General features: G+C 40.3%; 1 protein-coding gene across 1 annotated transcript in view; it reads left to right on the top strand.

Moving 5' to 3' along the window:
- MCF2 (MCF.2 cell line derived transforming sequence) overlaps window positions 1-25,842 on the top strand; it is a 102,315-nt gene that overhangs the window by 10,048 nt on the left and 66,425 nt on the right. The window contains 2 exon segments of the mRNA XM_028123827.2: window positions 18,264-18,332; window positions 24,493-24,607. Of these exon segments, the coding sequence (XP_027979628.2) occupies window positions 18,264-18,332; window positions 24,493-24,607 (184 nt within the window).

Here is a 25,842-nt window from a genome sequence, read left to right on the forward strand (position 1 = left end):
CACCGTTTGTTAAAAGAATATTCTTTCCCACTGAAATGTCTTAGTACCCTGGCTTAAAATCAGTTGACCGTAATGTAAGGGTTTATTTGTGGACTCAGTTTAATCCCACTGACCTACTCCTAAGTCTGTCATGTACGTATACCGCTGTCTTGATTGCTGTAGTCGTCATACGAAAATGTGAAATCAGAAAGTGTGAATTTTTCAACTTTGTTCTTCTTTTTCAAGATTGTCATTGCTATTCTGGGACCCTTGCGTTTCCATGTTAATTTTAGGATTAGCTTGTTGTTTTCTGCATAAAAAAAAAATAGCTGGGATTTTGCCGGGAGTCGCATTGAATTTGTAGATCAGTTTAGGGAGTGTCTGATCTTCACGTTTATAGTTGTACCGATTGAGATTTTCCTAAATATGGGGTATTCACGTTTGAGGTGTTTGGGAATTATTTACAAGTGGTGCATGCTGGCCCCTCAGCGCTCATTTGGGGTGGTTATTCATCTGTAGTTTTTCATAAGTGTAGAAGGATTGCAATGTATTAACTCATTCCTATTAGGAGGTTTATTCTAGAGACCCTGCTAAAAGCTTAAGAGGCAAAATGTAAATATCCACAAGAGTTTTTCCAAGGAAAAACAAAAGCACAAATGAAGACAAAAACAGTGAACTATGATCACTAACTCAATTGACTTAGTGTTTGTGGTTCAGCGTCCTGTATGCAAGTCTGTGTGGGACCAGGATGGGGCAACATCGGGGCAAATGAGAGGCACGCATTTTTTTTTTTAAGATTTTATTTATTTATTTGACAGAGAGAGACACAGTGAGAGAAGGAACACAAGCGGGAGCGGGAGAGGGAGAAGCAGGCTTCCCGCTGAGCAGGGAGCCCGATGTGGGGCTCGATCCCAGGATCCCGGGATCATGACCTGAGCCGAAGGCAGACGCCCAACGACTGAGCCACCCAGGCGCCCCGAGAGGCACGCATTTTGATAGCACATTTACTAGGAATCTGTAAAGACCTTTCCGGGCTGGACAAGACCATTTGTCAGTCAAATGTGTGATCCCCATCCCTGTGGCAGGAGAAGTCTTTTAGGAAAATAGATCGCAGGGCCTACACAGGTAAGCTTAGGCCAGCTCTGCTGTTGCTTGAAGAAGGAAAAAACATGGATTTGTCCCTATTTTGACTTACAGTAAATCACCTCCTATGTGTAGTTCTCTTTCTGGAATGATTTAGTCCCTCTGAAAATTTCCCTCCACGTATTGGGTAACGAGTAACGAATTCATGATGCTGTTGTATTGGGAAAACCCACTGTCTCCATTGGGTGGTTTTTAATCTGAAGTGGGGGAGGAGGGTGGCAAAGCTCCAGAGCCTTGCTCAGAAATAGACACCTGCTGAAGACCTAGACTAGGCCAGGCCCAGCAGCCTGGGGCAGCAAGCTCTTGGGTGGAGGTCTTCCCCCGTCCCTTCCCACGTGCTGCACCTCATTTTCCTCAGGTACTTTTTAGCCCTTCATCCCTTTCTCTCCTTGCTTTTCTTCTCTTTAGCTCTCTCTCCTCCTGGCCGAGTGCCTTAGGTACTCATTTTTCCCTATGGATGGAGTGGTTTTGTTTGCTTGCTTTTGGAAAGAAGTATCTTTTATTTTTCCATTTTCTTCTGTTTATTTTTTATTTATTTATTTTTTTAAAGATTTTATTTATTTATTTAACTGACAGAGAGAGAGACAGCGAGAGAGGGAACACAAGCAGGGGGAGTGGGAGAGGGAGAAGTGGGCTTCCTGCGGAGCAGGGAGCCCGATGCGGGGCTCGATCCCAGGACCCTGGGGTCATGACCTGAGCCGAAGGCAGTCGCTTAACCAGCTGAGCCATCCAGGTGCCCCTTCTTCTGTTTATTTTTAATTAAAAATTTTTTTCTCAAGGTTTTATTTTTTAAGTAATTTCTACACCCAGTGTGGGATTGGAGCTCACAACCCCGAGATCAAGAGTTGCAGGCTCCACTGACTGAGCCAGCCAGGTGCCCCTGTTTAAATTATGTTATTTATATATGATCTTTGTAAAACATCTAAACAACACATGCCCATAAACTAATAAATGAAAGTCACCTTTGTGCCTAGCCCAGTCCTACTCTCTGGAAGAAAACACAACTAACAGTTCAGGTCTGTGGCCATAGGAAATTTTCTGTGGACACAGATATATCAATTCAGTTCAGTTCAGTTCAATAATTGATCACCTCCTATGGGCTAGACACTGTTGGGATATTTCAGTCAACAAAACAGACAAAAATCCCTGCCTTCAGGGAGCTTATTGCTAACTGGTGAGAACAACAATGAAAGAATCCACATATATCTAGGTATTTTACCAACCTCGGATCATACCCCGTATGCTGATACATGGCTTACATGTGAATGTGTTTATTTTTAAATGATTTCATCATGAAATTTTTGATGTAAGAGTACAGGAAACAAAATATATGAAGTCAGTCTATTGTGTTATTTAAACGTTTCCCTTGCATAGAGCATAAAGAGGCTACTGCATCTTTCCAGCCTGAAGAAAGCATTTGTCCAGTTTTGTCTTAGTGGGCTCATATTTTCAGTAAACCAATGGAGAAGCTGTTGTTTTCGAGAATGATGCATTCTTTACACAGTTATTCACACTGCTTATGTCTGAATCAGTACATACAATTTATTTAATCTTTCTGTATTTCCTTGATAAAGACTGGCCCAATTTTATATTGAGACCACCTCCCTCTACTTAGGAAAATAATGAACATTAATGGGAGATTTTTTTTTTAACAGAAGATTCTAATACGGACATTATTTAAGAAATCGATCCTCATTTGTCTGATATATATTTATGGATGTAAAGAGCCAGTGGCTTTAAAATCTAATTTCAGTGTCACCATTATTAATTTATTGATATTCAAATGATCTCTTACTCACTTTGTAAGAAGTAGAAGTTCGAACTTTAAAAAATCAACTTATCACTTCCCCCCCCAAGACAGTTCCCTGATAACATTTTCTTCACTGGAAATCGAGTTTTAAAATCAAGTTATATAGATATTTTTATATGTGTATGCATATGTGTGTATCGTTATATACATATTTCATCTGTATTACATATCATTATATACTGACTTCATTTTCAGTAAGTTGCTAATGACTCTCTTTGTAAAGCTTCTAGGCAAAATAGAAAACTTATAGATGCTACTGGAGTATTCATTTTAAATAACTTTGCAGCCAGAAAAGTCTGGTCCGGTCATGATCCAGCTGCCTTTTCGAATATACTTTGGCTGCGTCGGCACCTGCTCTGTCAGCCAGCCAGTTACTGTCACGTTCGGGGGATGTTGTGGGTTTTCGCTTCCTCAAGCCTTCATCTGCACCGTTGTGCCACTGTTAGTTAGGTTGGAGCATTGGCTCTTCAGCTATTCAGTATACGGTCTGATGAGAAAAACCATAGGGAATGATTTTCAATGATCTTTCCTCTGCTTAAACGGAAGCGGTGTGATTAGATATTCTTAGGCTCTTTGATGACACCTACACTTACGTGTATTTGAGGGACAGCTTTGAGTGTGCAGTTGCGAGCTGGGTCACGTGAGTCATCACAGCAAAAAGTAGCAGCCAGCCTGGTTTTTATTTGCCATTTTGTACTTGACAGTTCACAAAAGAGGGTCAGGTTTGCTTCCTTAGTTAACACATTCCAAGGACCACGAACAGATGTTGTGTGTTCTTCTGCATGCCTTATGAGCCAAAGTAAGTCATTTTAATTGGATTTACCATTGCAGGTGCTGTGTATTTCAAAATTAGATTTTCTGAGCCCAAGAGGAGGTGAATAGCCACAGCATAGGAGATCTGGCATTTAGTCCTGTATCTACACGGGTATTGTGAGTTCTGACATTAGTGGGTCATCTCGTCTACTTTTATAGCTTGTGCTTTAAATAGCTACTCTCGAGAGGCCTGAAGTTACAATAAAAATTTAAGAAGAGGCTGTTAATATTTACCTATTGCCAAGCTAGTGTGTTCCGAATTATCTAGTGGTGGCAGTGGCTGTAGGGGTTGGGTAGTAAAATTTTGTCTTGAAGCTCATGTTCAGACATCTCCCTGCTCCTTTGTACCGTGGGTAGTGAATCAGGATGATTTGGATGAATAGGATTTTGATTTTGATTTTGATTTTGATTTACATGCCTTTTCTCCAAGTTTCTTTTGTTAAGGAATAAATTGGAACATTTAAAATTGTGTGATGAGGAGGGTTTTTTTTTTTTAACTGTGCCTTCAGAAGTATCCAAGGGAGCCAATACTCAAAGATACTTCTCTTTTTTCTTAAGGTTTTATTTATTTATTTGAAAGAGAGAGAGAGCGCGTGCACAGTGGGGAGAGGCAGAGGGAGAGGGAGAAGCAGGCTTCCCGCTGAGCAGGGAGCCCGATGCGGGGCTCGATCCCAGGACCCCGGAATCATGACCTGAGCCGAAGGCAGATGCTTAACCTGCTGAGCCGCCCAGGCGCCCCTCAAAGATACTTATTTTCAAGGATTTTATTTTTAAGTCATCTCTGCACCCAACGTGGGACTAAAACTCATAACCCCAAGATCAAGAGTCGCATACTCTACTGACTGAGCCAGCCAGATACCCCTCAAAGACATTTATTTTCCTAACAGTTTTATAGTTTTGAAATGATGCCGATACAGTTTTAAAAGTGCTTTTACTATAGTTCTGGCATCAGCAAAGCTTATGTCAATTTGGGGGGACTGTAAATTTATTTTATTTTATTTCATTTATTTTTTGAGTATCGTTGCCTAAGGGGCTGCAAATTTTAAGATACATGATCAAGTCCTGAAAGAGCTTTCGTGCTGGAAGGGTAAGAAGAGGCTCCCCACTGCAGTTTTTACCTTTTCCCATCACTGTGAGCTTCGTCATACTGCAGACTGACTTTGCAAGTGATTTTAAAGATGGAAGAGGGCACTTTCCAAACAAGCCATTTTAACTGCAGTACTTAAAGTTTTCGCATTCATGTACTACATGCATGTGCATAAACACATAAACATCAGTGTTTGCAAAAGTTGCAGAAACGAATAGTTCCCCTTCATCTGCAGGACCCGGTCACAAGTATGTCTCGTCTGTGAAAAGGTGGGGCAGCCCACTGCCATGTTGTTCTCCTCCTTGGAAGCAGGGCAGGGTCCATCGACCTTGGAGTAACGTGGAGTCATGACCTGAAACTCATATGCTGAAATTTGAGTCCCAAGAGATATTCAGCATAGGTTAGGGCATCAAACCATTTGTTTCTGTTTTTGCTTTTGTTTTATTATTCTTTTTTTTTTTACATGTGATCCCTTTTATCGGGTTAGTGCTAGGTGTCCTTTCTCAGCGTGCGCCCAGCATCCTGGGCTCGGTACTATTTTAACTCTGCACCCTGGGCTGTCACTGCCTCTTGCTCCTAGGTGAAGAGCCCTGTGGGATCCAGGCCAATGTTTTAACTGGTTTCTCTGTCCCCGGCACCGCACAGAGCCTGGTATAAGATAGGAGTCCAACGAAGGTTTGTTGAAAGAAGAAATACATGAGTGATTAGAGTGGCTGATAGATAAATGAAAGACACCTAACGTGTTGAAATGCGGATTCCTGTTTTGTATTCCTCTTCTTTCCTTCCTCCTCTCATTTCTTCCTTCCGTTTCCCATATTCCCCTAGAATTCCACTTTGTGCTCCTGGGGGTAAAGTCATCCCACGGTTCCTTCCTTCAAAGCACAATTAAAAGGTTGAGCATCTGAGGACAGCCCGATCTGTGGACGTTCTTCCCCGAACTGGAAACTGTTCATTATTATGGGCTGTGTAAACAAGTGCTAAAACGATGTTGAATGCATAGTAGGTACTCAGGCTACAGTTCCCGACGTTTGATTTGATGTTCTACAGTGTCTTTAAAGCAACCTCAGAGTTCCTTTGGTCTTTGTTGCCCTATCTGATTTTTTTCCATTTTAGACTGGTCAAGTCATCGTATTGACTCTTCGGCTCTATCAGGGTAAAAACTCTACCTGATTTGTTCTCTTACTGTTGTCACTAAAACAACTTTTAAGGTGGTCTTTCAAAATGGATGCTTCATGAGAAAAGAAATCTATGGTAAGAACCAAGGCCAAAACCAAAATAGATTTGTGATTATGTTGTTGCACCTTTCAGTGCTTGCTAATGTTGATTTTTAAAAAATTGTTGTCTAAGTGGTTGGTATAAAAGATTATCTTATTGTCCTTGAGATTTGCATTTCACACATTACAAATGCAATCAAGGATCTTTTTAAATGTTTCTTCTTTGTGAAATGCCTGTTTGTGTTATCTTTTCGCTTTTCTATGAGGTGATTTGTCTTTTTTTATTGACTTATAATCTTTCATATATCCTTGATTCTATTTGTTTGTCACTGTATGCATTGCATAGATCTGCCCATGATTTGTGGCTTATCTCATCATTTTCTTTGTGATGTCTTTGATGAAAGAAAATTTTGAATTTCGTGTAGCCTAAATTATCAGTCTTTTATGCTTTGTCCTGCTTGTATTCTGTTTATTTAAGAAGTTCTGTCCACAGGTGGTACAGGTACTCTCCTATATTTTCTCTGGTCTGATTCCCAGTGCTGTAGGCTTTGAATCCTCACCAGCGCATGACTGTTCAAACCAAGTTCGAAGTCACTGGGAACTGGCCAATGCCGATGCCCTAGGGCGGCTGCCATTCTCTGCTGGCTTCTCTCTCAGGATATGCGCCCTTGAAATGGTTTTAGCCTCTGAGGGTTTCCTTGTCTTCGTGCCAGTTTAGCCATGCATTTGAAAGGAAATTTAGTTTTATTTTTCCCACCATGCTTTTGTGTTTTGTAACAGGAAGGTTTTTCAGGATTTTGAGTTCCCCATGTGACCAATAAGGGGAAGCTCCTCTGTGTTTTTTAAACTTGAAAGTTCAAGTCTTTTACTTTTTTTTTTAAAGATTTTATTTATTTATTTGAGAGAAGAAAGAGAGAGGGAGAGGGGCGAGAGCATGTGTTGGAGGCGAGGGCCAGAGGGAGAGGGAGAAGCAGGCTCCCCGCTGAGCACAGAGCCTGCCTGACCTGGGGAGCCCCCCTCCCTGGGATCATGACCTGAGCTGAGGTCAGAGGACGCTTAACTGACTGAGCCACCCAGGTGCCCCGAAAGTTCAAGTTTTATGTTCATATATGAGATCTTCTAAGAGTTTTCCTGTATACAAGACCTGAGATAGGGACAAGGAACCATGACGTATTCCCCTATTTGCAGATGAACTAAAAGATGGAAGTGGTATTTTGGCCCCTGCACACTTGTGACTGGGGAAGGGGAGAATTTAAACCTTTGTAGGACCGTACTGCTAACCCAGTCATTGTCTGCCGCTTCCTGAATGCTCCCTTGTACACGAAACCTTTAACATTATAACGTTGGGGGTGCCTGGGTGGCTCAGCCTTTAAGCGTCTGCCTTTGGCTCAGGTCGTGATCCCGGGGTCCTGGGATTGAGCCCCGCATCGGGCTCCCGGCTCGGTGAGAAGCCTGCTTCTCCCTCTCCCACTCCCCCTGCTTGTGTTCCCTCTCTCGCTGTGTCTCTCTCTGTCAAACAAATAAATAAAATCTTTAAAAAAAATTATGTTGGTTTTTCCTTATTCTTTAACAATTTAACATTTATTGAGCACTTACCACATACTAGGCAGTGTTCCAAGTCTTTGTATTAACAGATTTACTCATTATAATCACCCTGTGAAACAGGGACTATCATTTTCGTCCATTTTACCAATAAAGGAAACTGAGGCACCTGTTTAAGCAGGTTGTCTAAGGTCATACAACTTGCAAGTACTTGAGCTGAAATTGGAATCCAGGCGCTTTGTCCCTGGAGCATGTACTCAGAAGTACTATGCTGTATTAGCTCTATAAGAAATATTTATTTTGTGAAAAAAAATCAGAATTTTGTGTATATACATCACCTAAGATAAAAGCCATATATAGCCGCCATGTCACTGTGGCTTATCTTTATGCACAACCTTCTTCTTTTTTTTTTTTTTCCTTAACACGTATTTCCAAAAGTCGAGCTTACTTGTTTGTTTTTCATGACTAAATTCCATAGGAAGGGGAAGTAGAAAAGGTGCATCCTTTGCTCCAGGGAACATTTTTCTTACAAACACCAATTCTTCCCCTCATTTCTTTTTTTGTCAGTTTTATTGAGATATAATTCACTTACCACACAGTTTACCCATTTGAAGTGTAAAATTCAGTGTTTTTTTTTTTAACACATTCACAGAGTTGTGTAGCTGTCACTGCAATCAATTTTAGGACATTTCATCATTCCTAAAAGAAACTCTTTATCCTTCTGCCGTCATGCCCCCAAATGCCCCATTTCCCTAGCCCTAAGCAACTGCAAATCTACTTTCTGTCTCTCTCTATGCCTATTCTGGGTATTTCCTATAAATGGAATAATGTAATTTATGACTTCTTTCACTTAGTAAAATATTTTCAAGATCCATCCATGCTGTAGCGTGTGTCAGTCCTTCATTACTTTATTGCCAAATAATACTCCATCGTATAGATATACCACATTTTGTTTATCCATTTTTCAGTTGATGGATATTTGTGTTGTTTCTACCTTTTGGTTTATTATGAATAATGCTATTAACATTCCTCTCATGTTTTTGTGTAGATGTATGTTTTCATTTTCTTTTTCATTATATTTCATTTATTTCATTTTATTTATTTCATTATATTTCATTTTATTTTTAAGTCATCTCTACACCCAGTGTGGGGCTCGAACTCACAACCCCGAGATCAAGAGTCGCATACTCCATCGACTGAGCCAGGCAGGCACCCCTGTTTTCAGTTTTGGGGGGTGTATACCTACATGTAAAATTGCGGGGCGATATGGTAACTGTCCATTTAACCCTTTAAGGAATTTAACACACTGTTTTTCACAGGGGCTAAACCATTTTATATTCCTGTGTACAGTTTATGAAGCTTCTAATTTGTCCACATAGTTGCTAATACTTATTATCGTCCATCTTTGATTATGAGTGTGAAGTGGTATCTGATTGTGGTCTTGATATGCATGTCCATAATGACTAAATGATGTTGAGCATATTTGCATGTGCTTATTGGCCATTTTTATATCTTTTTGGAGATAGGTGTTCAGGTCCTTTGCCCATTTTTAATTGTGTCATTTGCCTTTTTATTATTGATCAGTAAATGTTCTTTATGTATTCTAAATACATATTCCTTAACAGATAAATGATTTGCAAATATATTCTACCTTTCTGTAGATTGTCTTCACTTTCTTCTTAGTGTCCTTTGAAGCACAACAGTTTAAATTTTGACAAAGTCAAATTAACAATTTTTTTCTTTTCTTGCTTGTGCTTTTGATGCCATACCTATGAAGGTTTTGCTTAACACAAGGTCCCAAAGATTTATTTCTATATTTTAAGAGTTTTATTGTTTTAGATCTTACGTTTCAATGTTTGATCCATTTTGAATTCATTTTTATATATGGTGTAAGGTAGGGGTCCAACTTTATTCTTTTTTTTCCCCCAACTTCATTCTTTTGAATGTGGATATCCTGTTGTTCCATCCCCATTTGTTGAAAAGACTATTCTTTTCTCATTGAATTGTCTTGTCCTTGTCAAAAATCAATTGATAATGATGTGTCAGTTTAGTTTCCTCAATTGTGACATGTACCACTCTGGTGGGGGATGTTGACAATGGCAAAGACTGTGCATTTGTAGGAGTAAGGGGTATATGGCAACTCTCTGTATTCTCCCCTCAATTTTCCTGTAAACCTAAAACTCCAAAAATACAGTCTTTTTTTAAAAAAAGATTTTATTTATTTATTTGAGAGAGTGAGCAAGTGAGAGAGAGAGCATGAGCAGGGGGAGGAGCGGAAGGAGAGGGAGAAGCAGCCTCCCTGGGGAGTAAGGAACCCTGTATGGGGATGTAGAGCTCCATGCGGGGCTAGATCCTGGGACTCCTCCGGGATCATGACCTGAGCCGAAGGCAGACGCTTAACCAATGGAGCCACTCAGGTGCCCCTAAAAAATAGTCTTAAAAAAGTGAACTTGATCATTGCAGAAGAAAAGTGGAAAATATGGCCCCAAAGTGAATTTTATGGCCCAGAGGAAAAACCCTATTAACACTGAAGTATATTTCTTTACAGATTTTGTTAAATATGTACATAGTTGACATCATGCTGAATGGACAGGTTTTTTTTAAAAAGATTTTATTTATTTGTCAGAGAGAGAGAGAGAGAGAGAACATGTACAAGCAGTGGCAGGCAGAGGGAGAAGCAGGCTCCCCACTCAGCAGGGAGCCTGATGCGGTTGACTTGATCCCAGGACTCTGGGATCATGACCTGAGCTGAAGGCAGACACTTAACCACTTGAGCCACCCAGGCACCCCTGAATGGACAGTTTTGATTTCTTTTTTCATGCCACATTATCTTATACTATATGACATCTAAGACAACAGTTGTGGAGGTGCCTGGCTGGCTCAGTTGGTAGAGCACCTCTCAGGGTCATGGGTTCAAGCCTTACATTGGGCATAGAGCCTAGTTAAAAAAAACAAAATGACAATTATGAAATGTCATGACATATATGTGTGACATATATATATATATATACATATATATAAAATGATATATATGTGTGTGTATATATCTCAACCCCAAAGAGGTTGGGAATTTATTTTGTAATTTCCTATTTTTCCTTTTCGTGTTTGTAATTGATTTGTTCTAAGGTACTTAATATAGTTTTTTTTTAATTTAAATTCAATTAGCCAACATATAGTACATCATTAGTTTCAGATGTAGAGTTCAGTGATTCATCAGTTGCATATAACACCCAGTGCTCATTACATCAAATGCCTTCCTGAATGCCCATCACCCAATTACCCCATCCCCCCCCCAACCTCCCCTCCAGCAACCCTCAGTTTGTTTCCTAGAGTTAAGAGTCTCTCATGGTTTATCTCCTTAACATAGGGTTTTTGGAAGGAGAAATGCAAAACTGAATAAAATGTGATGGCGAGTCTAAGATAGCTCCAGATTTCAGAAATGTTAACAGTGAAAAAAAAATTAGTATTTTAGAATAGTATTCAAGTCAAGTTTTATCTGGAGTTTATAACATACAAAAGAGGGACTTTCACTCTCCTTTTTCTTCCCACACATTTTGTTGTATAGGTGCTTATAAACAACCTGAATCATGCGGACCTTCAGTGAATTGTCTGAGGTTCTACTGTAAGTTAGTGGCTAATTGATTATGGAATCCACCAGTTGCTACATCCCTGCTTTGGTGTTACAGGAATTGCCTGCTTGGAAAATATCTTTGCACTAAGTCAGTGGTCCTGGGTCAGAGGCATTTCAGAAGCCTGCTCCCCTCTCCTGGAGGCATGCAGACTTCTCTACCTTTTGCTTCTAGTCTTGCTTTCTAGCTGTAGCTAGACCAGACTGTGCTCTAAACTCAAACCATATCAGGCTACATGTAGTCCCTGATGCCTTCACCTACTCCTGCATTGGCACCTTGTTTCTTTTACCTGGAATGCCCTCTCTTCCCCTGTCCATGTGTGTGAATCCTAGTCAATTTTCAAGGCCCAGCTCAGATGTCACAGCATCTATGAAACTTCCCTTGTTCTCACTTGCTCAATTTAGATGTAATAATCTCACCCCCTATATCCTCTCTTGTATGTTTCTCATATAGCAGATATTGTCCTATATTTTATGGCCGGGTGTCATATCTTCTGTTAATTTGTAAGCTTTTTAAGGTGAGAAACTCTTGTTTATATTCCAATGGGCCGCAGCACCCAGCAGAGAGGAACAAATAGAAACCCAGTAGATTTTTTGGTGAACTGAATTACAGTAGATTGGAAGGAGGCTGCAGTACATTGTTAGCAGAAGAAGGATTTAGCAAGAATCTTGGCTGTCTTTTGTTAGTACAGAATTATGTGAGCCTTTCATACTGTACCTTTGTTGTAGAACAGAATCTGGCATAGTTTGTTCTATTGTGGTGTAATAGGAATTCATTTTGTGTTGGTTTCAGAATTATCCTTTTGTTTATTCCACTGTTTAAAGCATAACACAAATCAAGACAGCACTTCAATTTGTTGCATGTGCTAAGACATTACTGTTTACAGATGGGTAGTGTATCTGCCTTTCACACTGAAAGGGAAAAATTACACTCGTAGAATCCCATCTGCCTTGCAACAAGATTTAGGACTCAAAACCTAATTTTATCTGAGTTCTGCACATCAGCAATAGGGAACTTTCAAAGAGATGATTGCTAAAAGTAAGCATCATTGTTAAGAATTTCAGGCTGTAAAAATAATGGAGGTCCTTGCAAAAGATTGTTTATAAACATTCCTGATATAGTTTGGAATGATACTCTTCCTGGAAGAAAATGGGAGGTCATGGAGACATACCTAGTTAGTAATTTGCATTAGAGCTAATTGAGTATATCCTTTTTTTTTTTAAAGATTTTATTTATTTATTTGAGAGAGAGAGAATGAGAGATAGAGAGCACGAGAAAGAAGAGGGTCAGAGGGAGAAGCAGACTCCCTGCCGAGCAGGGAGCCCGATGTGGGACTCGATCCCGGGACTCCAGGATCATGACCTGAGCTGAAGGCAGTCGCTTAACCAACTGAGCCACCGAGGCGCCCTTGAGTATATTCTTCTGAGTGCAGATTTTAGATTGTCTGAAGAAGGTTAGGGAACCAAATAGATGATGCAGTAAAAGCTTCTTCTAAGGCCACTAGATTCTACCTTGGGTCTGAATAGTGCTTGGTGCCTGGCAATTGTTCAGTATGAACTTCTTGAATGAATAAATATGAATGGGAGCCTCTCCAAGCCTGTTTCCTCATCTGTAAGGTGAGGGCTTTAACATCCATCTTGGAGGATTATTGTTGAGACCAGAGCAAACGCATCCAAAGTGCTCTGGGCTGAGCCTGGCAAGTAGGAGGTGATCAGCAAATGATAACTATTGTTAATCATATCCGACACTTTTCCCGTCTGTTTTCATGCTGGTGGTGGCAGTGGGTTGATGGCCATAGAAGAGACTGTATCCCTCTGGTGGACATTTTCATTACTTTCCCTTCTATTTTATTTTATTTTTTAAATGATTTTATTTATTTATTTGAGAGAGAGCACAAGCAGGGGGAGCAGCAGAGGGAGAGGGAGAAGCAGGCTCCCCACTGAGCAGTCCCGATGTGGGACTCGATCCCAGGACCCCGGGATCATGACCTGAGCCGAAGGGCAGACGCTTCACCGACTGAGCCACCCAGGTACCCCTTTCCCTTCTATTTTAACCTGAGCCCCATTTTTGCTTCTTATTTTTAGGAAAACTTGAGAATATAGAGCTATTTCCCCTTTGAGGCATTTTGTTTGCCATAGCTCTTTAGTGCCTGGACAGAACGGGATGTGTGTGCAGCATGGTTCAGAACTTGTTTTCTTCTATTGCATATGAACAGAAACCCCAGAGAAAGGATAAATGTACATGAGAGAGTATCACTGTGAAATAAACCTCAAGGTTTGGAATTATTGCTCTTATACACCAGAATCTAGAGTAAAAATGCTTTCTATAAAATGAGAATGCTTACAGGGGCACCTGGCTGGCTCGGTTGGAGGAGCATGTGACTCTTGAGCTCAGGGTTGTGGGTTCAGCTCCACACTGGGTGTAGAGATTACCTTTTTTTTTTTTTAAGTAGACACCATGTGCAATGAGAGGCTTGAACTCACAACCCTGAGATCAAGAGTCTCATGCTCTACTGTCTGAGCCAACCAGATGCCCTGGTATAGAGATTACTTAAAAAAAAATTAAAAATCTTAAAAAAATGAGAAAGCTTATAGATACCAACTTACTTAACTTTGCATTCTTTTTTTTTTTAACTAGGCTCCACCCATAGTGTGGAGCCCATCGTGGAGCCCACTGTGGGGCTTGAACTCACGACCCCGCGATCAAGACCTGAGCTGAGATCATGAGTCAGACGCTTAACTGACTGAGTCATCCAGGCGCCCCCCAACTTATTTAACTTTCTAAACTATCATTTTCCTTATAGGAGTTGATGAACTCAGTAGAATTTAAATTCCTTGGAAAGGTGATACATACATCATGGAGGCATAGACTCTTGAAGAAGTAGGACATGAAAGATCATTTATTCTAACCCAACTACACACTTGATTGTCTTCGCTAGCCTCCTTACCACAGAGCAGCTTGGGCTTTGCTCAAACACTATTTGTGATAGGGTAGGGCTGCTTTCTGTACCTACCATGGCAGTCATTTCATCTACAAATAGATCTGACTTTTAGAACAAAATACTTCTTTACATGGAGTCTCGATAGCTCTCTCTCTGTTGCTTTGTCTTTTCTCTCTCTCTCTGAGGGGAAAAACCAACCAACCAATGAACCAACTACCTAATTAACCAATCAGCTAATAAACCAAAAGAGTTCATGGTCAAATAGGTATGCATACTGCATACATAGCCCAAGGAGTTGCATTGTGTGTATGTGTATGTGCTGGGAAGTGTTGCAGTATGCTTAATATTCAGTATTTCACAAATGTATTTGATCAGGAACCTGTACTATCCAAACTTAACAGTATCTAACATATAGTAGGTACTCAATAAATGTTTGTTTAAAAAAGTGAATGAATACAAAATCAATCTTTAAAAACTGTGAAGGGCACCTTATATCAAGGTGACAAGTGTTCTCCATCTCTGCAAGTGACACAACCAAAATGAATCAACTAATTGGATGGGTATACCTGCCTCCTCTGTGAACCATCCATCTAAAATATATTATTTATTTCCACACCTTTTAGGACTTTTAAATTCTTCATATTTGAATTCTGAGCTTGTCTTCTTATTTGCACAAATCCTTTTTTTTTTTTAGATTTATTAATGTATTTGAGAGAGAGAGAGAGAGAGAGAGAGAGAGAGAGATCCCAAGCAGGAGGGACAGAAGGAAAGAGGGAGAGAGAATCTCAAGCAGATTCTGTGCTGAGTGTGAGCCCAGCGCAGGGCCCGATCTCACAACACTGAGGTCAGGACCCAAGCATCAAACACCTAACTGACTGCGCCACCCAGGTGCCCCAATCCTTTTTTCTTTTTTAATCTCTACACCCAGTGTGGGACTCAAACTCATGGCAGGAGACCAAGAGTCCCATGCTCCACTGACTAAGCCAGCCAGGTGCTCCTGCACAACTATCTTCTATAAAAGAAATATTAGTAAAAAAAAAAAGTAATACTAGGGGCGCCTGGGTGGCTCAGTGAGTGGAGCGTCTGACTCTTGGTTTCGCTTGGGTTGTGAGATTGAGCCCCGCATCGGGTTCTGCGCTCAGCAGGGAGTCTGCTTGGGATTCTCTCTTTCCCTCTCCCTCCGCCCCTCCCCCACTTGTGCTTTCTTCCTCGCTCTCTCTCTAAAATAAATAAATCTTTTAAAAAAAAGGAATATTACTGATGAGTTTGTGATTTATGGTCAAAAGCTTGTCTCTTTTGCTTCCTAATCATGGATTGAATGAGTCAGCAAGCACTTTTCTTGTCTTTTGTCTGCAGTTTGTACTTGATCATGCTCAACTGTGCAGGTGCGTGGTTCTGCAGCAGAGGTGAAGACCTCCTCCATCGGGGGCGTTTTAGGGTGTTTGTCAGATTGCCTATGGAGTTAGTGCCCTTTTTTTGGCTTCCCAGTCAGCTCTTTTTTTGGTTGAGCAACTAGTCCAAAGTAAGAAGAAGGCATGCCTTTGATTTGTGTGTAATTGAGCTTTCCACATGGGCCAGCCTGACAAGCCTCCTGTCAAATGTGAATCTGGCCAACTAGGAACATGCTGTAAAGGAAACTTGATCCAGCTTTGGTGACCTAGGCTATTTATTTCTCAGGCCCAGATGAAAAGAGTTTAAAGGATCAGCTAGAGGAACGTTATAAATCATATTGGTTCTCACTTTTATATTTCAGGAGGAAATGTGTGTGGAAATTCAAGAGGGTCAGATATGAAGCTGGCTGTAGCTCAGTGTCAGCTTTGTCCCGAGTCCCTTGTCTCTCTCTCTCTGTTCCCAGCAACCATCTCACCTTGTGTTTGCACACAGACTACTCACTGATAACCTTGTGTCTTCTGTCTCCTTTCCTCTGCTGTCTCCTCTCTCTTCAGTCCGTTTCCCATCCAGAACTTGATTATTTCTTAAAGTAGTGACATCTTCTCTTTCAACCATTATCTCATCCTTTTCCATTAGTACGGAAATGTGACTTGTTTTGGCGCAGTCGTGGGAGACGTTTTACTACAGAAACATCACTATGTTTTCCTTGTAACTCTGGATTTTGCCTGCTCTTGAATCTCCTAGAACACGAGGGGCCCGAGAAAGCATTTGTTGTAGCGCCCTCACTTCTGAGATGGGGGCCAGTGAGGGGCAAGTGGTGGGGCGTGACTTGCTCAGGATCACAGAGCACTTTGGTGGCCGAGCCAGCACTAGGCCCAGGTCTTTCCACTCTCAGCCCTTGGCCTTTTATTTTATGCCCTGGTGTCTCTTATTACATGACTGGATTTTAAAGAATTGGACAGTAGGTGGACGTGGTTTCTGGAGTTGTGCACGAGCCTGAGTGGCAATGGGAGGAGTCAAGTTGCAGATGTTAGTACTTCCAGAGGTGCCATCTGACATAAAACTCACTGAGTTATCTCGAGAGATCTTCCTACTGATCAGGATGGGGGAGAAATTTTGGTCTTATTATACAGGAATGTTTTAATGCCTAATGCTGTGTCATTGAAATAGTACGACACCCATGGAGCATTGCCACCTTTGCAGGCCTCCAAGGGCAGAGAGACTTCGAGGCCTCTGCGTTATCCCCATTCTCACCCCTTCTCCACGTTGCCATACCTAAGCATGTCAATGTGGGACCCAGGTTTGTGGCTGCCACAAAGACATTCTTTTAGCTGAGGAGACCTGCAGCGTTAAAAAAGAATAACTGTTCAGTGGTCTGGATGTAGAGGCTCAGAAATGTGAATGCACACGCCTTGGCCTGTCCACTTGTTTTTGTAATTACAAGGCAGTTTTAGGGATTGATTTTTATGTCCTGACAAATTGCAGATTTTTAATGGTCTGTGTCTTAGGAAGATAAATATGTCACGTAATTTTTTTTTACCTTTCAAATCAGGAGTATTTAGGTGAGGGGAGGACCATTCTGCAACAGATACCCATTCCTCTGTCAACTGTGGACTCATGGGGAACTTGTTTTTCTAATGCCCTTGAGCAGGATTACTTCTGGTAAACAGCATCCATATGGTACGATTTGAGGAGCACTAAGGAGGGTAATGTGTCATCAGCCTGACACCACCCGATACCAGGCCTTTGAAGGCCCTTTGTATCAGAGAGCAGTGGAAAATATGGCTTCTATCAGAGATGTGAAACCACAGGCATTAAAACCAACAATCCAAAATAGCCTTGTTTGATGACCCGTTTTCTTTAAAAAGTTATCCTTGCTCATGGACCAGAGGCAGGTAGTAGACTTTGATTTTTGGCCCCTGGAGAGTGCCCTGGAATGGAACATTACAAATTAGCCCTTGAGATCTGGGGCAACTACAACATATTGAGCAAAGCGTGGATGTTGTTTTACCCATGATACTCAAAGACAAGTTCGTATGTTACCGTTGACTGAACACCAGCTACTATGCCAGTTCCTTTGCAGCTACTTGGCACAGCACCCTGTGAGGTAGGTATTATTGTGCCCAGTTTATAGGGTAAGGACATGTTTCTACGGCCAGGAAATGCAACAGGCTGAGATTTGAATCTGTGCCTGTCTGGCCCCAAAGCAACACGCTTGACCACTCCACTGTATTCTCTCTGACGCTTTTCCTGACTTCCAAGATGGAATAAGAACACCTTCCTCAGGGTTATTTTAAGGATCCAATAAGATAAAAGGTCCGAGAAGTGCTTTGTAATCGCTAATAAACTTTGCAGAATGAAAGGCATTCTCAGAAGTAGAAGACAGTCTGCCACCGTGTGTCTATGTGACAACCTACCCTTTAAATAAATCTGGGTGTCCTGTGGAGTGGGGACCTTTGCCCCTGCCTTTCTGGTGAGTGAGAGTGGTTTATGTCCTAGCTATCGATTCTGAGAACTAGGACCCTGGTCCTACTTAGCCACTGGTATTTTCAAGGGTGTGATTTCCTTGCCGTGTAGCTGGGAGGAGGAGAGAGATCAGCAGTGTGTCTGCGGGCCCCTCAGGGCTCCTTGCGGCGTAATGAGAAATCATGTGGATGCTTCCACCTGTGCCCTAACGTGCGCGTCATCTTTCTCCCTTTCTCGTTTGTCGTAGAAACTGAGCTGCTTCTCCGTGCAAAGGACATCAGTCATTTCTTAATGCAAGATATCGCCTTCTTGTCTGGTAAGCAGACTTTTCATATATTTAGACCATATAAATGTATGAGGCTCTTAGCAAAATGAGTGTGGTCTTTATATAATAAGTAGTCATACACACATGCATGCGCATGTGTGCATGTGCGCACACACAGAGTTTGAGAAGCACTGTTTTATTTTTTTTAAGTTTTTATTTATTTAAGTAATCTCTACACACAGTGTAGGGCTTGAACTGAAGACCCTGAGATCAAGAGTCGCATGCTGAGAAGCACTATTTTGATAAACATTTATGCATTGTGCGCGTAGTTGCTAAACAAATAGACATTTAGAGGATAGAGGTTTTAAATGTGTTTAGATATGTGATGAAAACAATCTTACCACCCTCGTACATTTGACTTCCAGGCACGCCTTTGGAAATCCATGATAGGTGCAAGTAGAGTTCATCTGGGTAGGTGCACACTGAGAGAGACGGTGGCAACTGATGTGACTTCTTGGAGATTTTCTCCTCCACCATAGCTCTGATTATTTAAGTGTTTCTTGCAAATGCTGTCAAGTCACCCTAATTAAGAGCACATACTGAGTTTTTTTAGGGTTTCATTTACACATAAAATAAGTTTATTTTTCATATATATATATGCACTGGTATATTTATGTGTATTTTATATATAATTTTTAAAAATTATGGTAAAATACTCATAAAATTGACCATCTTAACCATTTTTTAAAAAAGATTTCATTTTTATTTATTTGACAGAGAGCGAGAGAGCACAAGCAGGGGGAGTAGCAGAAGGAGAGGGAGAAGCAGGCTTCCCGCTGAGCAGGGAGCCTGATGTGGGGCTCGATCCCAGGACCCTGGGATCATGACCTGAGCTGAAGGCAGACGCTTAACGACTGAGCCACCCAGGCGCCCCAATCTTAACCATTTTTTAAAGTATGATCTCCATTTTATTTTTTTCCAGAGAACAGTTATTCTTCAGTCCTTAAGGACTTAACTCCTTACATGAGCTTCGGTGGAGGTGGTGGGGTAGCGCCCGCCGGTGTAAATCGGATGGCTCAGTCAGTGAAGCATCCGCCTTCGGCTCAGGTCATGATCCTGGGGTCCTGGATCGAGCCCCGCATCGGGCTCCCTGCTTAGTGGAGTGGGGAGTCTGCTTCTCCCTCTGCCCCTCCCCCCTGCTCATGATCTCTCTCTCTCTCTCTCTCATGCTTGCTCGCTTTCTCTCAAATAAATTAAATCGTTAAAAATAATAAAAAAATAAAATCGGGGTGGGGTGGGGGTGTTGGATCCTTCCGTGGTTCAGGAGAGCCATTCTGGACTACGTGTGTGTGAATGGCGCCACTCGCGCATTCTCACAGCTTGGGACGCACATATGCCTGGAAGCCATTCGCTTTTAATGCCCCTGACGGAGGCGGTCTTTACTGTGGTCCCAGTAACAAACCTTTTTTTTTTTTTTTTTTTAAGATTTTATTTCTTTGAGAGCGTGCACGTGCATGCGCATGGGTTGGGGAGGGGCTGAGGGAGAGACTCCTCAGTCGGACTCCCCTCCCAGCGCAGAGCCTGACGGGAGGCTCCACCCCAGGAGCCTGAGATCATGCCTCAAGCTGAATCCAAGAGTCGGATGCTGAACTGACTGAGCCGCCCAGGCGCCCTCGAATAATGAACTTCCCAATGGCCTTGTCTTTGGGCATGCAGTGGGCGCAGTGGGCACAGCTGGTGCTGTGAATAGGCTGCCGTGGCTGCGGCCCTTTGTGGCACAACCGTTATTCCTTCTTTTCTTGGTCATCTTGGGAGCGAGGGCCCAAGAGAGCCCATCTTAACCATTTTTAAATGTACAGTTTGGTGGGCATTAAGTACATTCACATTGTTGTGCAGCCATCCCCACTATCCATCTCCAGAACTCTTGATCTTGCAAAACTGAAACTCTGTACCCACAGAAAAATAACTCCCCTTTCCCTTCTCCCTGTCGCCCCTGGCAACTACCATTCTACTTTTGGTCTCTGGGTATTTGACTATTCTAGGTACCACATAAAATGGAATCATACAGGATTTTGTCTTTTTGTAACTGGCTTATTTCACTTAGCATAATATCCTCAAGGTCCATCCAAGTTGTGTATGTCAGTATATGTCAGAATTTCCTCCCTTTTTAAGACTGAATAATATTCCATTGCATGTATGTACTGCATTTTATTTGTCCATTCATCCATTGATGGATACTTGGGCTGCTTCCGCCTTTTGGCTATTTTAAGTAGTGCAGTTCAATAGCCTTATTTTTAGAGAACTGGTAAACCATCCCTCTCTTTTTGACTCATTCAGAAATCTAGGGGAAGTTTTGCTTAAAGACAAGCAAATGACTTTCAGGTATTTATTTGAACTATACCATTAAACATTATTATATTAAACAGATATGAAAAATTTATGAGTTTGTATTGTCTGCATGAAAATGAATGCTTCTTAGGAGTTGAGAGTATAAGAAATGATCTTATTCCTTTTAAGTAGTTTAATTATTGCTCCTGAAGTGATATCAGCATGCTCAGTTTACTAAACAAGCATTTACTTTATAGATGATCCTAACTGGACACTTTCATCTGGCCTCTGCTTTAGTGATTATAATTAATGGTAATTGTGAATTAGTGGTGACTTAATTAATGTGGCTTTATGTTTTATTTTATAAGTGCTATAAATGTGTGACATACCGTCACTCTTGAGACTTCCCCAAATCCCCAACTGTGTTCCATACACAACGACCCTCAAGGCTTGTTCCCCCACCCAGACCTGTGCCACAATTTCCTTATCTGCTTTTGGTAGTTGTTTTCAAAATGCTTCAGCATATTGGTTCTTTTGAAGAAAGGGTTTCCAGTGGGAAAAATAATTAAAACCTCCCAATTTAGAATATAAACCCTTCTCGTTCTTTTCTCACACATTTACTACCTAGTGCAGCACTCAGTGGTAATAACAGTTTATAGATTGATTGATGATAATTTACTCTTATAAGAACCTATAAGCATTCTTTCCTTTGATAGATATAGCTTTCCTGGCTAGCTGGTTCTGTCTTTAACTGGAGTGCTTACCAGCTTGCTTGGCAAGTCTGTTATATTAAATATTATATATATATGTTGAATTATATGTCATATATTATTTATTTATTTTTTATGTGTTTATTTTAAGTAAAATAAACGAGCTCATGACCCTGAGATTAAGAGTCACATGCTCTACCGACTGAGCTAGCCAGGTGCCCTTGCTATATATTACTCATATTACTAGTTCTATACCATACTCTACCTGTAGAGGCCCTTTGTTTAATGATTTGCTGTATCTCTTGGTTTAGAGTTGTACAGTTTCTCCTTTGAGTTCCTTTGAAACTCTTGGGTAGACGCTGTCATTGTGCATGATAATCTTCATCCTGCTCTCTAAGCCTAGAAGATTTATCATTTGATGTAATACTTTGAACTAGTTTGATTCAAAAAGATGACTCGGGAATGGGGACTCTCCCTCATGTTTCCCTTGGTAAAGATTAAGGTAGTGAATGAATTTGATTTTTTTCCAAGTGCACTAGGGAAGAATGTATATTCTGCTTTTGTTGGATGGAATCTTCTATAAATGTCAATTAGGTAAATGTTGGTTAAGATTGTTGCTCAGGTGTACTGTATCCTTGCAAATTTCCTGTCTACTTGCTCTATCCATTATTGAGAGAGGGGTGGTGAAATTTATCTTTCATTTTTTAATTTTTATTAAATTTTTAGAAAAAGAGTTATTTAAAAAAAGATTTATTTATTTTAGAGAGAGAGCATGCATGTGAATAGGGGGAGGGGCAGAGGGAGAGAGAGAGAGAGTGAATCTCAAGCCAACTCCCCACTGAGTGCAGAGCCTGACTCAGGGCTCCATCCCAGGACCCTGAGATCATGACCTGAGCTGAAACCAAGAGTCAGATGCTTAACTGACTGTGCCACTCAGGTGCCCTGGTGGTGAAATTTTTTGACTGAAGGTGTGGATTTGACTATTTCTCCTTGTACTTCTATCATTTTTTGTTTCATGTATTGAATTTAGCTTGCTAATAGAAATTTTTTGAGAAGTTTAATTGTAATTCTCATTTGGCTGAATTTAAGTGAATAAAGATGTAAGGCTATAAAAAAATTAAATGTGCAATAAAAATATGTCAATGGCAGGGCGCCCTGCTGGCTCAGTCGGAAGAACATGCGACTCTTGATCTTGGGGTGGTGAGTTCAAGCCCCACGTTGGTTATAGAGATTACTAAAAAAAAAATATATATATATAAATAAAGAACTTTAAAAAATAAGATAATGGCAAAGGAGATAAAGTGGACTGGTAGAAATACTTAACCCAAAAGAAAGCAAAAATGGAGGGAAGAAAAACCAAAGAACTAATGGGACAAATAGAAAACAAATAGTATGATGGTAAACCATATGAATAATCACAGTAAATGTAAATAATCTTGACATCCCAATTAAAAGTTGGAGATGATCAAATTGAATTAAAAAAATCAAGACCCAACTATATACTGTCTATAAGAAACACACTTTAGTTTTTAATGTAATTTTATTTTTATTTTTTTACATAAGCTCTACACTCAATGTGGGGCTTCAACTCAGAAACCCAAAATCAAGAGTTGCATGCTCTACCAAATGAGCCAGCCAGCCACCCGAGAAACACACTTTAAATATAAAGCACAAATGTATTAAAAGCAAAAGGATGGAAAAAGATATACCATACTAATATTAGTCAAAAGAAAGCTGTCTAATTTTAGACAAAATAGATTTCAGAGTCAGGAATATTACTAGGTATTAATAAAATCATTTGATAATCAAACTGTGGTAAATTTACCAGGAGAATATAACAATCCTAAATGCTTATGTACCTGAAAGCAGAGCTTCAAAAGATTTCTTAATTCAATTTGATCAATTTGATCATCTCCAACTTTTAAGTGGGATGTCAAGATTATTTACATTTACTGTGATTATTCATATGGTTAGGTTTAAATCTACCATCTTACTATTTGTTTTCTATTTGTCCCATTAGTTCTTTGGTTTGGGCTAGTAAGATTTCCTTTTAGGCAAATCAAAGGCTTTAAGTATGGTGATCACCACCCCAAGTTCAAGAGTCACATGTTCTTCTGACCGAGCCAGCCGGGCACCCTGCCATTGACATATTTTTATTGCACATTTAATTTTTTTATAGCCTTACATCTTTATTCACTTAAATTCAGCCAAATGAGAATTACAATTAAACTTCTCAAAAAATTTCTGTTAGCAAGCTAAATTCAAAGACCACCCTGTAATTTTCCTCCTAAAACAATCCTTCAACTTCCATTTAGCACTAAATATTTATTGAGCACCTATTCTGTGCCCAGTTGTTGGGCCAGCTGTTGTAGGGTGGGACCTTGAACATGTATGAGGCTCATCCTTGTACTTAGGTGGCTTTCATTCTCAGTGTTCCTTATCCTCCAAGCTGTGTAGAGGGCTCTAGAGTAGGGTGCACACTGAATTTTAACCCACAGAGAATTCATGGTCTTTGTTTATTTGCATTAGTAAGAGTCCTAAACCATTGTTGCTGTTACTTCTTATGTTGTTTCTTCGACAAATCCATTAGAACAGCACTTATTTCCTGCAGTTTATATCCAGTATTCTTTCAGGCTCACCATAGCTGTAAGTGGTTGATTATATCAAGTTGCCCAGTTTGAATTGAGGCCCATAGCATCGGTATAGAAACCATTATTTCCCAGTATCCTTGGTTGTCGAATATGAGGGTCAGCTGTGTTTTTAATTATATTTATTATATGTATTCCATGAAAATTTCTTCTGACTATAATCACTCATTTTGCCTTCTCTCTCTCTCTCTTTTTTTCTTTATTACATTCTGTTTTCATTTAGAAACTACTCGGCTACTTTTTTTCTTCTTTTTTTAAGTAGGCTCCACACCCATTGTGGTACTTGAACTCAAGACCCTGAGATCAAGAGTCGGATGCTTTACCGATTGAACCACCCAGGTGCCCCTTGGCTACCTTTTTTTTTTTTTTTAAACTTAGGGGCATGGTGCCATTTTGTTTTATGTGGAGACCGTCATCCTTATAAAAGTTACATTGGCCCAAACCTGCCCCTCTCAAATCCTCTTTCTTGCATTGCTGTCACATGAATTGTTAATTTGGTTGATTTTTTTTTTTATACGGTTTTAGGTGGCCGGGGAAAGGATAATGATTGGATCATTACTTTTCCAGAAAATTGTAATTTCAGATGTATACCAGAAGAAGTGATAGCAAAAGTGCTGACTTACTTGACATCTATTGCAAGGTATAGCGTTTCATTACATTTCTTTGAATTTGTTATATGTTAGATACCCGTTTGAGTGTAATAACAGGAAAATGGCTTTTTAGTGTGACTCTTATTATTATTGTAAGTGGTTATAAGACTCACCTTCAGAGTAGATAAGAAATAAAACTTAGAAGGGGAAGCTGACGCTACCTAAATTGCTATAGAAATTATACTGAGGATCTATGAAAACAAAATTGGGAGTCTAGAAATATTCGTCTTCATGAAGAAAAACATAGGTTGAAAATGATGATCATACTTAAAGCCTTTGATTTGCCTAAAAGGAAATCTTACTAGCCCAGAGTGAGGGTAGCTGTTCTTCCAAGGGTAAAATATGAAGACCAAATGTTAAATAGACTCAAAAGTGATATTGGAATTTATTAGGAGGAACTTCTTGATATTAGAAATCATTTGAGACTAGAATGCTTTAAAAGGTAAGTTTCAAAAGCTTCCTTGAAGATTGTATTTAGGTTGAAAATAAAATTCTTATCTATTTAATTTTATTTTTTTTAAGATTTATTTATTTGAGAGAGAGAGAGAACACGAGCGGAGGGGAGGGGCAGAAGCAGAGGGAGAAGCAGGCTCCCTGCTGAGCAAGGAGCCTGACACGGGGCTTGATCCCAGGACCCCGAGACCATGACCTGAGCCAAAGGCAGATGCTTAACTGACTGAGCCACCCAGGTGCCCCTAGGTTGAAAAAGAACATTTTTAAAGGAAACATTTTCCATTTATTAACCCTGAAGACTAAGAGGCCACAAATCTACAATGGTGTAAAAATACAGAGTTTCATGAACAAAAGTCAAATCACAGAAAACTGAATTTGTAGTGCATCCCTTAGAGCTTGAAAGTCTTTTAGGTCTTTTTAGGGCAAATAAAAGTTTTGTTGTTCATTAAACTGCCTTCTTAAGGTGCAGGCGAGACAGAAACCTATATTTAATAGTGTTTTTCTGAGTGAATAAATGAATGGATGGATCATTAGTTCTTGATGGATTGCCACGAAAAGTTAAATCTGATATCATAAAGGACAGCTGTCTATAAGGTTTTCTCATACCCAAGATTGCAGTATGCCAAATTCATTTTAGTGACCTATCTGCATTATCCCATCACTTGACTATTTAAAAGAATGATGTTAGTGCCAAAAAAGAAATTTTAAATATTGAGTAGTAGAACATGGAATTAAATTGGTTTTCCAGCATAGCACTTTGTGATAGGTTTCC

This window comes from Eumetopias jubatus, unplaced genomic scaffold (genome assembly GCF_037043125.1).
Source record: "Eumetopias jubatus isolate StellerSeaLion01/CBP00866 unplaced genomic scaffold, mEumJub1_p1.0 scaffold_11, whole genome shotgun sequence".
Lineage (NCBI taxonomy): Eukaryota > Metazoa > Chordata > Mammalia > Carnivora > Otariidae > Eumetopias > Eumetopias jubatus.